At 49.0% G+C, this 14,049-nt stretch overlaps 1 protein-coding gene across 3 annotated transcripts in view; it reads left to right on the top strand.

Moving 5' to 3' along the window:
* Positions 1–2,513: 2,513 nt before the first annotated feature.
* CCDC63 (coiled-coil domain containing 63) overlaps positions 2,514–14,049 on the top strand; it is a 47,711-nt gene continuing 36,175 nt past the window's right edge. The window contains exons 1-3 of one of the 3 annotated variants that reach the window (XM_064379845.1): positions 2,514–2,630; positions 8,858–9,027; positions 13,080–13,269. In XM_064379845.1, the coding sequence (XP_064235915.1) occupies positions 8,969–9,027; positions 13,080–13,269 (249 nt within the window). In that variant the 5' untranslated portion in view covers positions 2,514–2,630; positions 8,858–8,968. Of the gene's footprint in view, positions 2,631–8,335; positions 8,416–8,857; positions 9,028–13,079; positions 13,270–14,049 lie in introns of those variants that run through there. The other 2 variants (XM_064379844.1, XM_064379846.1) reach the window with 2 other exon arrangements.

Genomic DNA, 14,049 nt, shown 5'->3' with positions numbered 1-14,049 from the left:
CATTGTTCTGTAATTCTCTCTAGGCTCCTCCCTCCATCATGTGTTAGCCTTGATCTCACACTGGCTTCCCTCATAGTTGCCAGAGGGCTGCCAGCAACATGAAGGGCAACATGCTTTCTTGTTTGCATCCAAAAGTGTAGAAAAGCATCTCCCTTCAACCCAAGTTCTTCCTTTCTGATAGGCCACTGTCAGTTGCATGCCTATTCCTGGACCAGTAGCAGTTTCTGGGAGAATGCTATGCACTAATTGGCTTAAACTTAGATTCCCAATCATTGGCAAGGAGGTTAGGATGGCTGTGATTGGCTAACACTAATGGAGATCTACCTTGGAGGTATGTATAAAACTCAACTGCTCCTAGTTACATAGGCTCAACAGGGAAGGACCATTACCTGAACAAATTGAGATCTGATGGGAAGAAGGAAAGGGAAACAGATGCTAGGAGGCAAAAAAACAAAAAAATCATTTTGAGTTAGTTTGAGTAGGTTTCTGATTTTTGTAACCAAAGAGTCACTTGGACAGTCAGTTTTCTGGTCTACGTCCAAATGCCTCTGCCCGGCCCCTCTGCGGCTTGGCTCTAATTTCCTCCTGTGTTCTGGAGGCCCTGATGTCGCCAACATTTCCCACCGCTGGCTTATGACTTTGGCAAGCTGGCATCTCACCCTGCTCCAAGCCCCGCTGATGAAGCAGAAGGTCCCTTTAGCAGAATCAATTCTGACATGTTCTAATTAAAAAAGCCTGGTACGTCTCTGCATGGGGGCGGCTGAGAGCTGTGCCCATAAAGACAGAGAGTAAATTCGTCGGAGGAAGGTCTATTTTTAACAAGTCCTGAACCTAATTGAACTTAATCATTTTTCAGTCGTTGACACTTGAAATGTGTGAGTTACTGGGCTCTGCGTGGAGCTGAGTGCTGGAGCGGCCCTTTAAATATCAGAGCTGGGTGATATCAGCTTGCAGGGCTGCTCAGCTTTGGGGTTGTGGGTTCAGTCAGGGTGTGGAAAAGCGTGGGACTCTAGAGACAGACAGCCTTAAGTTCAAATCCTGGCCGCTCCACTGACTGCAAAACTTGTTTTCTCCAAGTCTCAGTTTCCTCATCTGTAAAATGAGGATGGTCAAATGTATCCAAACACTTCATAGGAATCATTTGGAGGCAAGGCCTGATATGAAGATGTTCATAATCTATCCTTATCTTACTTGACATGGGTGTTCATGTTTCCTTGCAGGAACAGTAAGGTGTGTGCTTTGGGCTGTGTTGCCCAAACCCTGTATGTAATACACTGTCCCACTCACTTCCCTCATGGTTACAACGTGGCTGCCAGCAACATCAGGGGCAACATACTCCCTTGTGTACCATATTATCTTTCTGAAACCAAAAATAAATAGGTAAGTTCTTTTTTTTCGAGACAGAGTCTCACTTTACCCAGACTGGAATGAGCAAGATCTTGGCTCACTGCAACCTTTGCCTCTGGGGTTCACGCAATTCTCCTGCCTCAGCCTCGAGTAGCTGGGACTACAGGGGCCCACTGCCACTGGGTGTGCACCACCATGCCCAGCTAGTTTTTTTTGTATTTTTAGTAGAAATACAAAAAAATACACAGGGTTTTGCCATGTTGGCCAGGCTGGTCTTGAACTCCTGACCTCAAATGATCTGCCCACCTCAGCCTCCCAAAGTGCTAGGATCATAGGCATGAGCCAGCACACCTGGGCTCCAAAATACGGTAAGTTCTAAAACACATCCTGTCCCAAGAATTTACAGATCAAGTGGAGACCTTAGCAGGGCTGAGCTACTACAATCCACTCAGGAGCTAAAGTGGAAATCACAAGGCATCACGATTACTGTAGAAATTTCCCATTAATTCTATGATTGTTTCTAGAGTTTAGTCCCAGAGGAAGTAGTTGACTTGCGTTTCAGGGCCAATTGTATGAAAAATGTGTATCTTTAAACTACTGAACTCCGTGAGGGCAGTGAAAAGCTCACTTGCCTGGATCACTCTTGGATTCCTGTGTTATGCTCACAGGGGGTGGGGGCGAGGTGGATGTTCTGAAGAAAATTCTCCTGCCCTGATGAAGTTATTTTTCTTATGAATGATTTCTCTTCCTCCCCCAATTTTTTTGGGGGGGCTCCTTTGAGTTAGCTGCGTGTGAAGTCTGTACCTAGCAGGGCTGCTGTGAGCACGAGTGTAGGCATAGGCTAAGAAGGCAGTGAATGGGGTGCAGTGGGGCGAGGCGGACCAGCGATTGCATGGCATTGGCCGAGGGAGGGCCTGAGACTGTTGACTGACTCAGGAAGTCACTCAGCGTCTTGAGGGTCTGGCTAGTCTGGTAAAGGGTCGCTGGAGAGTGTGTCGCTCCTCTCCCCCAACCAGAAGCCTCCCTCCAACCAGCTGCTCTTGTCCTCTCCTCCCGAGGGCCTTGTGCCCTCCCAGGGACTTGCAGGGGAGAATGTCCAAGTCTGTGCGGGTCACAAAGGCGCCCGTTCCAGGGGTCCCAGAACTCCCGGGCGTGGGGCTGGGGGTGTGGCGCAGCGAGGCCGCGCAGAAAGCAGCCCTCCCGGCGCGGTCGCACGCGCAGCTGCAGCAGCAGTCGGACTAGCGGCCTGAGCCGCCAAGGGCACAGTCCGGGCCCCGCCCCTGGTAAGTTTTGTCGCCTGCCCAGCCGCTCCTGCTGCGCCACAGCTCCCTCTGCCGGGGAAAAGCAAAGAGCGGTCGCAGTCCCCAGCCCATTCAGTCCTCGGTGCCCTAAGCTTGGAAAATATCAGGGTCTCCAGCAATCAAGCATAAATAAATTGTAGCGTGTAAAAGAACTCCAGGGCCGCGCGAGGTGTCTCATGCCTGTAATCCTAGGTACTTTGGGAGGTTGAGGCAAGAGGATCGCTTGAGTCCAGGAGTTTGAAACCAGCCTGGGCAACTTCGTCTCTACAAAATATTAAAAAACTTAGCCGGGCGTGGTGGTGCCACTTGTAGTCCTAGCTACTTGGAAGGCTGAGTGGGGAGGATCACTTGAGCCTGGGAGGCTGAGGCTGCAGTGAGCTGAGATTGCACCACTGCAAGCTAGCCTGGGTGACAGAGAGAGACCCTGTCTCAAAAAAAAAAAAAAAAAAATCAACAAATTTTTATTTTCCTCCCATAATAATCCTTTAAACAAACAAACAAACAAAAACCCAAAAAACACCGCGTGTGTGTTTCTGGGCTTCTGTTTGGCTAATGCCCTAAGCACATGTTTAATTCCATCAGCAGGTTGTACAGCCCTGACTCAATATGATCCACATAGCTGCCTGTCCCAAGGTCCTTAGAGAATCCTTCATGGGGCAGGCTTGTCTTTTAAAGGCAGATTGCTAAAATTCAGAAGCAGAGGAGCTGCAGGCCTAATTGGATATTAGACAAATAAAGATGATCTCTGCCTGGAGGGAACTTCATTCATTCAGACTTTGCCAAGAGCTTCTCGTGTGCCCAGGACTATGGGTGCTGTGGTGAATAGACTGAGGCCCAAGAATCGGGAGGCCCTTGCCTGATGTCCCCTGACCTGGGCTGCTGGACTTCTCTGCACTTTTCCTTGCACACGCTGCTCCCCAGAAGTGAGCAGGTTTTAGATTCCTACCAGGAACTGCAAATTCAAATTCCTGCTGGCTCTAGGCAGTTACAGAAAATGGGAGAATTGCGGGGAGGGGAGGTTAGCCAAGAGGGAGGAGTGCGGCCTGTGGCCAGGAGAGTGAGTGCATGACCCACAGTTATATTTTGAAACACTGTGGAACAGAACTGGAGGCAGGTTGAATTGGCCCCATGGGCTAGGAGTTTGAGACCCTTGAATGAGAGGGTGGAAAGCCAGGGGTCAGGACATCCGGGAGATGCTCTGCAGGCCAAGCTATGAAGATGGGGTTGGGAGGGAGTGGATCTGTTCCCCAGGGAACAGAGGAACCCATCCCAGAGGGCACTGACCAAAAGAGAAAGACTTGGGTTAGCATCTGGAACCTGAAGAGAAGCCAGCACCCTAGCGGGGAGTGACTGCATGCGTGTATGGACCAGCAAAAAGGCAGGAGGTGATGGAGCCTTTGGCTCCTGGAGAATGGTGCATAAAACAGCCAATGATCTCATGGGCCAGACAGACTGATACTTGGAAATCCTAATTCACAAACAAGCTACATTCACCCAGTGTCTGTCATGAGCTAGGCACTATGTTAACCACTTTACAAGCATTATTTTATGCTAAGATATGGGTGTGGGTATCTCCATTCTATAAATGAGGAAACTGAGGCTCAGAGGGGTCAAATTACACTGTCAGTGAAGGTCAGGTATACCCAATTCATGCTTTTAAGACGGTGCCTTACAAATCCACTTAGGACCCAAAGGCCCCTGGAACACAGAACAGCTCCTGGACAATATGAAATAGGAGCTGTCCTGAATTCCAGGGTTGAAAGAGGTCCCAGAGAGAGTATCCTTTGTCAAACCTTGTGAGGTAAATCCTCCTTTAGCTTCTGCCTCCACCTGGAAGACCCTTCCAGAAATGATCAAGATACAGAACCATTGTCTTATACCACTTTCCTGCCTATGGGAATTTCCCAACATTAGACAATTCAGTTGGCCCTCAAACCCTCTAAAACATCGGGGAAAATCCAGAGGTTCCTACTTTGCCGCCACTGTTGTCCTATCACCTGTTAACCTGAGAATCATTTTCAAGGTACGGATCATGTGAGTTAGGAATGCTTTAGGCTGAAATGAACAAAATACTTGGTGACTGCCTTAAACAACAGTGACTCTTGTTATTTCATGTAACATGATGTCTGGAGGTGGGCAGTTTCAGGGATGGGGCAGTAGCCAACAGTGTCAATTAGGACCTAATTTTTTCCCATCTTTCCTCTTTGCTGTCTTTAGTGTGACAGTGATATTTCTCCTCATAGTCACGGGATGGTTGCCACTGCACCAACTATCATTCATGCTTTCACAATAATTCCTAAAGGCAGAGGTGAGAGGAACACGTACAAGCTCTCACTTTTTATTTTATTTTTAAAATTTTTTTTGAGTTGGAGTCTCACTCTGTCACCCAGGCTGGAGTGCAGTGGCTCCATCTTGGCTTACTGCAACCTCCATCTCTTGAGCTCAAGCAATTCTCTGCCTCAGCCTCTTGAGTAGCTGGGATTACAGGCACCTGCCACCAGGCCTGGCTAATTTTTGTATTTTTAGTAGAGCAGGGGTTTCACCGTGTTGGCCAGGCTGGTCTTGATCTCCTGACCTCAAGTAATCTACCTGCCTCGGCCTCCCAAAGTGCTGGGATTACAGGCTTGAGCCATCGTGCCCAAGTTCTCACTTTTTGTCACAAAGGAATGGAATAGACTTCTCCTTATGTCTCATTGGCCACATCTGGGTTACATGTCTGTCCTTAGACCAATCATTGACAAAGGGAACTGGGGTTACCATGATTAGCAGGAACCAATCATGAGTCATCCTCTGGGACTGGGCACATTGAGTGGGGACAAAATCAGATTTGTGTTGGGAAGAAAGAAGTTAAGGAATTCTCAGGCATGCAAGCTGCTGTAGCAAACACATCCCCACATTTCATTCACTTAACACAACAGAAGTTAATTTCACATTTGTGTAACAATCCGATGAGGATGTTCACGGTCGGCAGGTGACTTCTACAAGTTGATCTGGGGACCTGACTTGTGGCTCTGCCTCCCATAAATGTCAGATGGGGTCAGAAAGGTTGGGAAAGTCACATCCACTTCTTAAAAGTCATGGTCTGGAAGTGACAGACTTCCCCTCTGCTCACATCCTATTGGTGAGAATTCATCGTATCGCCCTGCCTGGATCAGAGAGGAGCAGGGTAACTCAAGCAGCAATGCCGCACGAAGGGAAGTGACTGTTGGGGAAACAATGAACTGATTTCTTCCAGGCTGATCTTATCTCATCCTTGCTTTTAAAAAGCATCCAGGCCAGGCGTGGTGGCTGACACCTGTAGTCCCAGCACTTTGGGAGGCCAAGTTAGGTGGATCACCTGAGATCAGGAATTCAAGACCAGCCTGACCAACATGGTGAAACCCATCTCTACTAAAAATACAAAATCAGCCGGGCATGGTGGCGCATGCCTGTAATCCCAGCTACTTGGAAGACTGAGGCAGGAGAATCGCTTGAACCCAGGAGGCAGAGGTTTCAGTGAGCCGAGATCACGCCATTGCACTCCAGCCTAGGCAACAAGAACAAAATTCCGTCTCAAAAAAAAAAAAAAAAGAGAGAAGAAAAGAAAAAAAAGGCAGCATCCGGTCTCTTTGCTAGCCACTTTCCACTAGACGCTGCCACCTATGCTTGCCCACACACCATTCTCTGAACACTCCTTTCATTCGCTTCCTTCTCACCCTTTGCCCAGGCAGTTCTCTCTGCCCATAATTCTCCCCAGCAACTTTTCTTCTCTGCCTGGTGAACTCTTATTCATTTTTCAAAACCCAAGTTAAAAGTCTTCTTCTTTGTGGAGCCTTTTTCACTATTTTGCCCTAGGCAGGATTTACGGGACTTTGCAGGTTGACTTACCACTGAATTCCACACCATGTGTAGCACACAGCAGAGGCTCAGTTTATGTGCTACATAGAGGTAAGTACTTCAGGTATGAGAACTCATTTGGTTGCAAGCAATAGAAAATGCATCTCAGGTTGCTGTAACGGAATATATTGATTTCTGTAATTGGACATTACCCAGAGGTATGTTCAGATTTGGCTAAATGCTGGTGCTTGGATAATGTCCTGTCCTCAAGGTTGTCTGTCTTCATTTTGTCTTCTCGCCTCCGTTTTAGCTTGGTTCTCAGCCTCTTACAGAGGCAAGATGGCTGTCAGCCTCTCCTGACCTTATCCACTGAGGTTCAAGCACAGCAGGAAACAAAGTCTCTCTCTCCTCGAGTGTTCAAGCTTAAATCCCACCATTCACTCTGCTTTGACTAGCTAGCTTCATGTGCCCATCCGTCCCTGAAGAAATCCCAGGCTAGAATGCTGAGGTCATGCAGATTGACCAGGGATCTTGCACTCTGATTGGCTTATCCAGAGTCAGATGCCCCAATCCTGAAGGTGGAGGGGTATGGTCTGCTCCCAGGAGTTCGGAAAGGTGTGGCTTCCCATGGGAACTTCAGGGTATTGTTACCAGGAGATAGAGGAACACCCCTCTCACCCTCATCAACATTCACCACCTTGGACCTTCTGAAACAATCCATATCCTGCCATATCATCCCAGCCACTGTGCACTGAGCACTTACTACGTGCCAAGCACAGTGCTGAGCACAGTGCTGAGTGTCTTACACACTCAATGACATGGCTTCCAGAATTTCTCCCATTTTCCAGACGAGGAAACTGAGGTCTAGAGAACTGAAGTGACTTGCCCAAACTTTATAAGTAGCTTTGGAGAAATTTGAAATGACATCCAACGATTAGCACAACCAATGCTTTACACTACTGCATTGCAGGACCCTCAGTGGTGGCAAAGCTGGAATTTCTGCATTTGGAACCCAGCCCCTGCAGTCTGGAATTGGCTGTGCAGTGGGTCTCACAAACTCAAAGGATGTGTGGGATTAATGCTGTTCCTTGCTCTGAATAACTGTGGGCCAGATGAAGTTCAAGTGGTGACATGATAGGAATACTGACACCTGCTCTGAGATGAGAGGGTGGGGATTCCCCGACAGCTGCAGCTGAAGTTGGCCACATTTCTGTTTAACCCCATCAGGGGGCACACTGCCCCAGTGCCTTTTTTTTTTTCCGAGATGGAGTCTCGCTCTGTCACCCAGACTGGAGTGCAGTGGTGCGATCTTGGCTTACTGCAATCTCTGCCTCCAGAGTTCAAGTGATTCTCCTGCATCAGCCTCCTGAGTAGCTGGGATTACAGGTGTGTGCCACCACACCCGGCTAACTTTTTTGTATTTTTCTTTTTTTTTTTTTTTTGTAGAGACAGGGTTTCACCATGTTGGCCATGCTGGTCTCGAACTCCTGACCTCAAGTGATCCACCCACCCCGGCCTCCCAAAGTGCTGGGTTACAGGCATGGACCACCGCGCCCAGCCCTCTGATGACATTTTGTCCCCTCTTTGGGAACACAGGGAGCAGGAGGGTAACTGACACATCAGAACCATCTGCCCAGCTCCTAATAATAAATGGTGAGAGAAACAGGTTCTGGGCAAACAATGGTTTGAAAAAAATAAGTGCCTTTTGTCACACTCGGGTAGCCATCTGCGTGTCCTCCTCATGTGCCAAGCTGTGGGGGAGGAAGGAGTGGCAGGGGGAGGGAGGAGGTGCCGTTCTGACCTGCACCCCCAGCAGGGGTGGCTCACAAGTTCTCTTCCTTTTGCCACAGTGGACAGGGCCTTGCAGAGAGAGAGAGGCAGGCTCGGTGGCTTTGAGATCCCTGGGTACGGCGTCTGAACGGAGGTCGAGTGCGATTCCAAGATGCCCAGGGTAGGTGATGCCAGCTCCCGGCCACAGAGCGCCTACTATGGGCTCAGGCACTGTGCTGTCCACTTCACACATGCTAGCTCATCTCATCCTGATGACAGATCTGTGCTCCCCCATTTTATAGGCGGGAGACTGGAGGCTCAGAGACACCTAGTGACTCGCCCAAGTTTCCACTAGATGGCACAGCCAGAGCTTGAACCCAGAATTCCAACGAACACCCACCCCCGACCATAGTATGCAATTACAAGTCAGTCATCTCTCCACCCGAGCAAGCCAGGGTGGGTTTTCCATGTAATAGACAAGCATCTGACATCACCCAAAGGAAGGTCTTCCACCTCTAGCCCTGGCCCAGCCAGCCCCACTGCCCTTCACCCTTAAGCCAAACTGTGGGCCTCTCTAGCCACCTGACCCACTATGGCCTCCCTGTCCTCTCCATCTCCCCCAGTTGAAGAAGTACAGGAGGAAAGACTCTGACGTTCCCGAGGAAACTTTGGAGAAGGCCAAAGAGCAGCAGGTGGAAGTAGAGCTCCGGAAGCTAAGGCAGCAGTTCAGGAAGATGGTGGAAAGCCGGAAGTCTTTTAACTTCCGAAACCAGCAGAAGATCGAGAGTCAGTAGTAAGTGATGGGTGGGGCTTCGCATGGAGTGGCCTTGGAGGAAAGGTGGGGTTGGGTTTCGTGGTGCTTGTCTTCTGTCCTGTGACCTCTGGGGCAGGAAGTCACCTCTGAGCCCCGCTGGAGGACTCATGGTCTTTTATCTGCAGACTAGTTTCAAGAGAAACCCACTCGAGATGGCTTCAGTGGAGAGGGCGAATTTATTGTCAGAATGCAGGGTGTTTCGGGGACCCCTGCGGGGCAGGACACCCAGATCTCAGGGAAGGACCTAACTGAGGAAGGAGTTCTGGTTTTTGTTTTTCTCCACACATGATTTTTGTTCTTCTGTCTCTGAATTTCAGCCCCAGCTGGTGGGAAGTGGCTGCTCCATCTCTTAAGTTTACCAGTTGCACAGAGAGAGGGTTGTGCGTGAATCAATTCCAACCCCACCTTCCCGGGAGTGGGAGAATCTGATAGGCTCAGCTTGGGTCAGGGGTCTCCTCCTGGTCCAATCAGTTGTGGCTTGAGGGTCCATGGGACACAGAAATGTCCGGGGCTGTCACTCCCTTTGTCCTACTAGGGAAGTGGAGGAGTTCCCAGAGAAGGCGGAAACTCCAACGACGTTTCCTAATTGTGAGAACTGCAAGATAGAGTATTTAAAATTGGGTTGTACCAGAAATTAGAATGTATTGTTTCGTTTCTTTTCGTTTTTTTTTGAGACAGAATTTTGCTCTTATCACCCAGGCTGGAGTGCAATGGTGTGATCTCGGCTCACTGCAATCTCCGCCTCCCAGGTTCAAGCAATTCTCTGCTTCAGCCTCTCGAGTAGCTGGGATTACAGGTGCCCACCACCACACCCAGCTAATTTTGTATTTTTAGTAGAGGCGGGATTTCACCATGTTGGCCAGGCTGGTCTCGAACTCCTGACCTCAGGTGATCTGCCTGCTTTGGCCTCCCAAAGTGCTGGAAATACAGGCATGAGCCACCGTGCCCGGCCTGAAAGGGATTCTTTAGATTTTCCATGGATTCAACTTACTCAGGGCCCGGTGTAGCCCATAAGAAGCCTCCGTGTGAATTTTTTAAAAGGCACACTTTCTCAAGATACTTTACTGCCATCTACTGGAAAAATTGTCATTATATAGAGATTTTGTTAGAATAAGAAAATGTCTCCCACAAAAGTGTAATAAATCTACAAAACAGTGATGTGTTTTCAAGCTGGTCGTGCTTCGTAGGGCTGTGCAGTCGACAACCTGCACATCTGTTCCTGGCTGGCCTGATTCTCAGGCCTACCTCTGGTGGGCATCAGAAAATGCCTCCTTTGTGATGTGTCTCTGACAGTTTTTCTTGAATTTAACCTTTCTCTACCCCAACCCTGCCCCACACACAGGGTTCTGGCTCTAAGTCAATCCATTTGATCTGGTTTTACTTTGATGGTACTGAAGGGGAGGAGGGTGGAAGAGTGAAGAGTTTAGGTTCTTATTATTTTACTTACTTATTTTTTGAGATGGAGTTTTGCTCTTGTTGCCCAGGCTGGAGTGCAGTGGCGCGATCTCAGCTCACCGCAACCTCCGCCTCTGGGTTCAAGCAATTCTCCTGCCTCAGCCTCCTGAGTAGCTGGGACTACAGGCATGTACCAACACGTCTGGCTAATTTTGTATTTTTAGTAGAGATGGGGTTTCACCATGTTGGCCAGGGTGGTCTTGAAAGCCTGACCTTATGATCTGCCTGCCTTGGCCTCCCAAAGTGCTGCGATTATAGGCGTGAGCTACCACACCTGGCCCGAGTTTAGGTTCTTTAGAGTAAAACACCTATACAGTATTTAAGGAGGCACTTTCCCCCAGCGCTGACCCTGGCTTACAACAGCCAGGGAGTAACTGAAGGTTTTGGGGGAACTTACTCCCTTTACACCAGTCCCAGCCCTGCTTCAAGACAGACAAACCTTCCTTTTGTTTTTACCAACCCTCTCTGAAAACCTCTTTTTTTTTGAGATGGAGTCTTGCTCTGTCGCTCAGGTGCAGTGGTGTGATCTCGGCTCACTGCAAACTCTGCCTTCCAGGTTCAAGCTATTTTCCTGCCTCAGCCTCCTGAGTAGCTGGGACTATAGGCACCCGCCACCACACCAGGCTAATTTTTGTATTTTTAGTAGAGAAAGGGTTTCAACATGTTGGCTGGGCTAGTCTCGAACTCCTGACCTCGGGTGATCTGCCTTCCTCCGCCTTTGAAAATGCTGGGATTACAGGCGTGAGCCACAGCGCCCTGAAAACCTAACTCTTGTAGTGTTGTACTCTCTTTTCTCTCCACCTTAACAAAGACACCCCTCTGCCCCCCACCTTCCAGGAAGGGCTTAAGCAGGGAAGAGAAGTCCCCAGGCCGGTTGAGAAGATAACTGGTCACTGGCCCAATGTCACTATTCACATTTTTAATTAATTAACATAAATAAAAATAAAATAAAATTTAGTTCTGCTGCAAACGCACAGCTCTAGTATTTCAAGTATTCAGTAATCACTTGTGCCTCAGTGGATACTATGGGCCCTGCAGACAGAGAGCATTTCATCACTGCAGAACGTCCCATTAGAACGGGGTCTGCAAACTTTGGCCAAATCTGGCTGGCTGCTGGTTTGTGTAAATAAAGTTCTACTGGCGCACAGCCACACCTATTGGTTTACTTTTTGGCCCTTTATAGAAAAAGATTTGCCAACTCCTGTCCTAGGACGTTTTTTTTTTTTTTTTAATTTGAGACAGGGTCTCACTCTGTCTCCCAGGCTGGAGTGCAGTGGCACGATCTCAGCTCACTGCAACCTCTGTCTCCTGGGCTCAAGTGATCCTCTCACCTCAGCTACCCTTTCTACTTTTTGTAGAGACAGGGCCTCGGTATGTTGACTCCTGAGTCAAGCAATCCTCCCGTCTCAGCCTCCCAAAGTGCTGACATTACAGGGTTGAGCCACTGCACCGGGCCTGTAGAACATTCTTTACTGTTCTATAGCAGTGTGTCCAAAACTTTTGAAGTATCTGGACACTTGATCTTGTAATGAAGCAGATTCTGATCCAATTGGTCCCAGGTTGGGCACCTGAGATTCTGTATTTCTCCAAGCTGCCAAAGGACATTCATGCTACTGATCCGCAAACCACATCGGGCAATGGTGTCAGTCTCCAGACTGCCAGAAACTCAGCCTCCATGCCATGTCCCCTTGGTCTGTTGTTGTGAAGTCTTTCAAGCCCCCTTTGCTCTTTTCCAAATCCACCTGTTTACCCACATCCCAGTAAACAGGGAAAGGAGGAGGCTCGGATCAGCCCATTTCATCATTAGCACTCCAAGGAGAGAAACTGGTGCAGCTTAGAGGCTGTTGTGCATCCTGTGTGGATGCGAACTTGAAAAACCCTGCCTGGCCAGGCGTGGTGGCTCGTGCCTGTAATCTCAACACTTTGGGAGACTGACGCAGGTGGATCACATGAGGCCAGGAGTTTGAGACCAGCCTGGCCAATATGGTGAAACTCATCTCTACTAAAAATATAAAAATTAGCTGGGCGTGGTGGCGCATAGTCCCAGCTACTCTGGAGGCTGAGGCAGGAGAATCACTTGAACCCAGGAGACTGAGGGTGTAGTGAGCTGAGATCCCACCACTGTACTCCAGCGAGACTCTGCTTAAAAAAAAAAAAAAATCCTGCCTGATGGTTTACTCCTCATTACTGGAGATAATTGGTGGTGAAGTCTGGAAAGATGGTCTGCAGAATCAGACAGGTGCCAGGGAGTTGCTGGTGAAAGAGAACTTGGGGGCTTCCTCCATGTCTGGGTAATGGGTTTTGACAGGCACAGCTGCAAATTGTTCCCTAGGAAAAATACCCTACCTCAGAGAAGGTGGGGCAGTGGGAAATCATAGTGAACCGGGTCTCAGGTGATCAGGCTTCCAGACCTGGAACTGAGACCTTGGACAAGTCTCTTTCTCCTTGTTGCTCATATGGGAAGTTCCTCTCTCGACGTCTCCTTGCAGGGCTGATGTGCCTGGAGTGCTCTGTCAAGGTAAACTCAGGGGTAAACTCAGGGGTTCGGGGTTAATCGCGGGCTGCTTTTCCAACAGCAAGGAGATCAAGACCCTGAAGGCAGAGCAGGATGAGCTCACCCTACTGCTGAGTCTCACGAAATCCTCGAGGAACGTGAATCAGAGTGAGAAGGACTACATGGAGCTGCGTTTCCTGCTGCAAGCCAAGGAGGACTACGAGGCCTTGATCAAATCCGTGAAAGTGCAGTTGGCTGACCTGGATGAGCAGGTGTGGTCTTTCTCCTAAAGAGTTAACCAGAACACAGAGCAAAGGGTAGCAGTTGGGGTGCATATTCATGATGCCTTAGGCCAGACCTGACACCCCAGAATCCCGATATCTCCTCTGAACAGCCTGCTAATTGTGACTGCTGCTACTATCTCTGCCACCCTTGAGACCTCTGGGTTCCAGTATCCAGGCTCAGCCTCACCAATCCATCCCGCCGCCGTGCTCCCCAGCGCCGCCCGCTTCACCTCGAATAAACCGCCACAGCCGCACCATATTCGTTAGGAGAGGTTTGATTAATATGAATGCAGCCCCCTCCCACATTCTCAGTGGTTTAAAACTGAAAGTTTAAGGTTTTTTTCCTTGTGGATGCTACGTAACTGTTGTGGGTTGGCTAAGAGCCCTTATATCTTCTCACACTGAGACTAGGCTGAAGGAATTGCCACCATCTTGAACATTGCCAGGTGTTACAGGAAGGAAAGAGAGAGTTCTAGAGGGTTTCATGTTGGCAATTGGATGTTCCAGCCTGGAAGTGAAACATGTCACTTTTTTTTTTTTTAAACAGAGTCTCACTCTGTTGCCCAGGCTGGAGTGCAGTGGCACAATCTTGGCTGATTGCAACCTCTGTTTCTCCAGTTCAAGTGATTCTCCTGCCTCAGCCCCCTGAGTAGCTGGGATTACAGGCATGCACCACCATGCTGGCTAATTTTTGTATTTTTAGTAGAGATGGAGTTTCACCATGTTGGCCAGGCTGGTCTTGAACTCCTGACCTCAAGTAATCTGCCT

Source organism: Aotus nancymaae, unplaced genomic scaffold (assembly GCF_030222135.1).
Source record: "Aotus nancymaae isolate 86718 unplaced genomic scaffold, 86718_ANA_hifiasm-v0.15.2.pri h1tg000021l, whole genome shotgun sequence".
Lineage (NCBI taxonomy): Eukaryota > Metazoa > Chordata > Mammalia > Primates > Aotidae > Aotus > Aotus nancymaae.
Note: the sequence above shows the minus strand (reverse complement) of the source record. Positions and strands in the feature narration are given on the sequence as shown.